At 48.1% G+C, this 6,000-nt stretch overlaps 1 protein-coding gene across 1 annotated transcript in view; it reads left to right on the top strand.

The window, feature by feature from the left end:
• The first annotated feature begins 376 nt into the window (after nt 1-376).
• LOC129791827 (homeobox protein dve-1) overlaps nt 377-6,000 on the top strand; it is a 49,917-nt gene continuing 44,293 nt past the window's right edge. The window contains exon 1 of the mRNA XM_055830374.1: nt 377-916. Within this exon, the coding sequence (XP_055686349.1) occupies nt 851-916 (66 nt within the window). The 5' untranslated portion in view covers nt 377-850. The remainder of the gene's footprint in view (nt 917-6,000) is intronic.

Genomic DNA, 6,000 nt, shown 5'->3' with positions numbered 1-6,000 from the left:
GCTCCAACACTGCTTATTCGCGGGCGGGGGATGCAGATTGTGGGAACGTGCAGAGTGCGAAAGAGATGGGCTTTGAAGCGCGCGGGGGAAGCATATTCTGTGTGTGAAGCCCCCCATACCACTGGGGTGCTAAAGGGGGGTTGTATGGGGCAGTAACTTTTCTCAGTGTAATGCGCGCGCATTAGCTGGGTACTTTGGGGTGGTTTGGGGTGATCTTATCCCCGACTGCCGGCCGATTAGGCACCGATTAAGCACCGAAGCACCCGCTGGTGTCGTGCTCTCGCGCACATCGTCCCTCACCATTCTTCACCGGCTGCGGGAATGAGATGGCGCGCCATGGAGTGTGGTTTGAGTGCGCCTCAGCGGAGCTCTGGTTAGTTGCGCGATAACTTCCGTGTGGGCTAGACGTGCCTGTGCTCCTGGTGTGCCGTATTCACTGTGCAATGCGTGCCAGGGACGTGTGAGAACATCCGAAAAATCAACCCTAATCAACCACACATTTACACACGCGGGGTTGGGGGTCACTGGCATCCCCAACATCGGGACATTCGCTGTAATCCCAGCTTCCAGCAGTTTGCTGCTGGATTTCGCATGCAGTGGTTGTTCGCTCCAGCGCTGCCGTGTGCTTTTGCCCAACAACCAACACCCACCCCTCACAATATAGTGCGATAGCTTTTTGCGTGGGATTTTGGCGCGTTTCGTGTGACGAACCCCAAAAAAAGAATTTTTTCTTCAAGAAAAAAAAAATTAAAAGATTTTCATTTTTGAGACTGAAGTGATTTGCTGAAAGCTGTGAGTTGTGGCATCAGGAATCTTAGCACTTCACGAGGCTCTCTCCCGGGCGGGTGGCATGGATTTTCAGAGTGCAATGGAGACCTTTGCCGAAGCGTGGGTCGCCGCAAATGCTGGACAGCAGGTGAGATTAAGCTCCAACCCACTAAACCCTCGCACTGCTGTGGGGATTACAAAATCTAAAAAAAAAACTCAATTCGTTTTCTTTATAATCTCTCCCGCCCTCTCCCCCGTTCAAATCTCAGCCGTTAATCCGAGATGACGTTCAGAATTTCCCAAAAAAAAAAGAAATCCTCATCACGATTGTTGCACCTCAGTGTGGTGATTTTTTTTTGCAAAAGCGCTAGAATCAGCACGACAGTGAATGTATTTTATCTATCTAAATGAGTGCTGTATGAGAGAGATTAGGGTGTTCATTAGCGTGCTTTTCAGCTCTCCTTGGAATTAGCTCTACCACGTACCCCGCGTGCACCCGCGAATGGAATTTAATTTGCTTCCTCCACCCGAAAATCCACATTCATCGGCATATTGTGGCAGAAAATCCATTTCTCAAGCGCGCCTCTCTCGCGGTCCGAGGAAGAGTGAGAGAGAGACGGGCGTTAAATCTGAAAATAAATTTAATCCGGGATTAAGTGTTTGAGAAATGCCTCGCAGTCATTTTATTAGCATTAAACACAAAAATCACACAGAGTGAGATTTCTTTTTTTTCATCATCTTCAGTGCGATTTAGAGACGGCGCGGAATCATTTGGAATCGCATTTATTAATAATTTTTATTGTTGGTCTGAATTACGTGCCTCATCTCTTGGGGATCTTCCTTCGTCGAGGCTCACGAATTACGCGCGGGATTTTTTTTTCTTTCACATCTTCTTCAGTAAAGTTCTTTTATCTCACAAACTTCTCACCACAAAACTCTTTTCTCAAAACGGATCAAGCTAAAGTCTTCTCCTCCCCTCCCCCCCAGCATAAGAGCCGTTGGAAGATGTCGAAAATGCAATAAAGAAATTAATTATTTAAATCCTCATCGGATTAAGACAATTTATAATGATTATTCGTATGCGGATAGTTTTGTAAAAATATTTTGTACTCACATTCATCCCAATGTATTGGATGGTGCGGAGGTGATGGAACAAAAAGAAAAATATATATGTATATAATCGCAATTCTGGCGGGATTTGACGACAAAATTATAACTATGATTTATGCTTCGCATCAGTGGCTCACCACACACAGGATTAATCTGCCCGTGTGATGCGTATTGCGCATCTCAAAGGTATGACCGTAAAGAAAATTAATAAGAGAGAAAAAAACCCACCTGAATCCACCACAATCGGTGCATTAGTTGGTATAAACCAAGGTAAACCATGGGGCCAATAAAATTGGCAAATCCATAGGAAAATTGGTGTGTACTTAGCGCGATATCTCAACCTTCTTAATACCCATGCGGATAACAGTTTTATAGCCAATTTATATTGGTAAATCTTCAACGGGGGAATTAGCTACTTCTCTAGATAATATTTTTTTTTACACCACAAACACCATCCACTGCGTCAATAAGTTTATGATGGGGATAGTGAGGGTTTCGGTCACGCCAATTTTTCGGGAATCTTTCACTTGAGCGTGATATCGCCGTGAAAATGGGATCAATGTTCAGTGGGTTTTATGGGCTAATCTCTACTGAGATAGACAATTTCCTGTGACACCCATTTTAACGCATTCCACGAGAATTTTCGTTGAAAGAAATATCTTATTTAAATATATTATTGTTCTTTGGTTTTCTTGGGGGTTGGGCCACCTACCAAGCGCGTCCCCGGGTGGTGGATAGGGGAACGGCTGCGTTGGGTTAATACCGTCCGCAGTTAGCATTAGGTATAGCTAGTAGTACGTGTTGGTGAAGTGCTCTTCACGCCCACGATAAACCTATGGTCAAACCTATGCCGCGAACCAGCCCATTTCCGTCCACGCCGGATAATGCAGGTTTAGCTTGGGGCTACCTTCCCCTTCTTGTAAAAAAACCCCTGGTGAGAATGAATTAAGGAGCCTCGGATCTGGACTGATACACCGACGACGACCAAAGCCTAGTAAACCGGACAATGATTTACGCATTTTCTCATGGAACGTGCGCTCCCTGTATAGAGCTCGCGCGGCAGCGCAACTGGCCGATACCCTGTCCCAATATAAGGCTGACATCACCGCCATCCAAGAAATGCGCTGGACAGGACAAGGTGTTCTGGAGAAGCGTGACTATAATATCTATTATAGTTGCCATCCTAAACATCATATGCTCGGCGTGGGCTTCCTGGTCAGCCGTAAAGTGAAGCCCGCGGTAATCGGCTTCAAACCGATAAGTGAGAGGCTGTGCACTCTGCGCGTGCGAGGCAAATTCCAGAACATCAGCCTCATAAATGTTCATGCCCCTACGGAGGATTCCAGCGAGTCGGAAAAGGATAACCTCTACGATTTGGTGGAACAAGCCCTCAACGCCTGCCCAAGATATGATGTCAAAATCGTTCTTGGGGACATGAATGCAAAGATAGGGAGGGAACCAGTCCACAGGCGGTATACTGGTGACCATAGCTTGCATGAGAACTCCAATGACAATGGACAACGCATCATCAATCTCGCCGCTGCACACAACCTGGTGGTTGGGAGTACCCGGTTCGCGCGGAAAAACATCTACAAAGCCACTTGGGCTTCACCGGATGGAATAACCTTCAACCAGATTGACCACGTGCTGATCGACCGCCGACATCAAACGTCCCTACTGAACGTGAGAACGTTCCGTGGAGCAAACGTCGATTCTGACCACTTCCTCGTTGGGGCTGTGTTCAGAGCTCGGGTGGCCACCTTCAAAGGGGTGGCAGCAACAAAGTCGGTGAAGATCAACATAGAAGCACTGAAAAATGAGCAGCTTCGTGCAAAATATGCAGAGGAAGTTGATGCCGCCCTTGCAAATAATGCAAGTGGACCTGGAGACGGGATGCCCATCAACGACATGTGGGAGCATGTTAAGAGCGTCGTCATTGGGAAGGCCTCCACCACCCTTGGCCTCGGTCGGAAAGCAGATCGGAACGACTGGTTCGACGATGAATGCAAGCTAGCCACTGAGCAAAAGAATGCAGCATACCGAGCTATGCTGAGTTCAAGAACACGATCACGCGTGGAGTCTTATCGGGATCTCAGAAGAAAGGAGAGAAAAGTTCACCGACGGAAAAAAGAAGCTTGGGAAAAAGAACTAGTCTGTGAACTAGAAGGATACAGGAAGCAGCCGCACCAGGCGCGGAGATTTTACCAGCGTGTTCGCGGGATGAAACCGTATACACCGAAGTGTTCATCTTGCAGGGACAAACAGGGAAACCTGGTCTCCGATCAGGAGGGCATCCTGGAGCGTTGGGCTGAGCATTTTGATGAACTACTGAATGGGCAGCTCGAGGACGAGGTGACGATTCCACACCTTCAAGCCAACAATGACATGCTGGATCCACCGAGCATGGATGAGACTATGGCTGCGATTCGGCGGCTCAAGCACAATAGAGCGCCGGGGCCTGACGGAATCGCATCAGAGCTGCTCCAATGTGGGGGGGACCGTTTGCACTCAGGTCTCCATCAATTGGTGCTCAGAGTGTGGGACGAGGAGGTGATGCCAGCGGATTGGAAAATAGGCGTCATCTGTCCTATATTCAAGAAAGGAGATATCACCAAGTGCAGCCAATATAGAGGTATCACGCTGTTGAGTACCGCCTATAAGATATTCTCCTCTATCCTACTTGGTCGGATAGCCCCATACGCCCAAGCCGCAATTGGAAACTATCAGTGCGGCTTCACCCCAGGAAAATCAACAGCCGACCAAATCTTTTCCCTGAGGCAATGCATGGAGAAGATGAGAGAGTATGACCAAGTTCTCCACCATCTCTTTATCGACTTCAAGGCGGCCTACGACAGCATAGCCAGGGTGAAACTCTACGTTGCCATGAGGGAATTAGGCATCCCTGAAAAGTTGATAAGACTGACCAGAATGACCATGACCGATGTGAGGAGCAGAGTAAAGGTGGACGGATCGCTTTCAAGGGAGTTCCACGTCAAAAATGGACTCAGACAGGGGGACGGACTCTCGTGCGTTCTCTTCAACCTGGCACTTGAGAAAGCGATTCGAGACTCCGGCGTGCGCATGAGGGGGACCATACTCAATAAGTCCACGCAGCTTCTCGCGTATGCTGACGATATAGACATCATGGGGCGCAATTCCCGTGATGTCAAAGAGTCCTTCACCCAGATTGAACGCTCTGCGCAAGATTTGGGGCTGCACATCAACGAGGACAAAACAAAATATATGGTGGCATCGTCAGCAAAAACGCCAACTACGACTCCAACTTCATCTACGGAGAACATTGGTCAAGTAGAAGTCGGAAACTACAGATTTGAGGTCGTAGAATCCTTCGTCTACCTTGGGTCCACAATAACAGCCGACAACAACACCACCACCGAAGTCCGCGCGCGGCTGTTAAAAGCAAACAAGGCCTACTTCAGTCTATCAAGACTCTTCAGATCCAAACACCTGTCCATCAAGACAAAGCTCCTGCTGTACAAGGTCATGATCTTGCCAGTACTCACATACTCATCCGAGACCTGGCCACTTAGCAAAAGTGAATGCGAACTCCTGTCCGTATTCGAAAGAAGGATCCTGCGAAGGATTTTTGGCCCAGTATGTGAGGGAGGACAATTCCGCAGTCTATACAACCACGAGGTGTACGAGCGCTACCGAGAGGTAAATGTCGTCAAGCAAATACGCCTTAATAGACTGCGGTGGGCTGGTCATCTAGCACGTATGGATGAAGACGACCCAGCTCGGAAAGTCCTCTGGGGTAGAGTCTATGGCACGAGGCGACGAGGAAGGCCCAGCCTCAGATGGATCGACGGCGTGGACCAGGACGCCAAGTCAATAGGGGTGCCGAACTGGCGGACAGTGGCGCGGGATAGGGACAGATGGAGGAGGATCCTCGATCAGGCCAAGGCTGGAGACCAGCTGTAGTGCCGGTTAAGTAGTAAGTAAGTAAGTAGTTCTTTGGTTTTTGTGGTCTTGGAAGGTTTTAGAGATTATCTCGTAACAATTCATTTCCTTGTGGGGAATTAAAGCTTAGAGGAAGATGGCTAATATCGGACAATGAAAAGTTTTTCTAAAAGAATATTTTATGTACACTCTAAGTCGAAA

Source organism: Lutzomyia longipalpis, chromosome 3 (assembly GCF_024334085.1).
Source record: "Lutzomyia longipalpis isolate SR_M1_2022 chromosome 3, ASM2433408v1".
NCBI classification, from domain to species: Eukaryota; Metazoa; Arthropoda; class Insecta; order Diptera; family Psychodidae; genus Lutzomyia; species Lutzomyia longipalpis.
The sequence above is the reverse complement of the archived record's forward strand: the minus strand, read 5'-3'. Positions and strand labels throughout refer to the sequence as shown.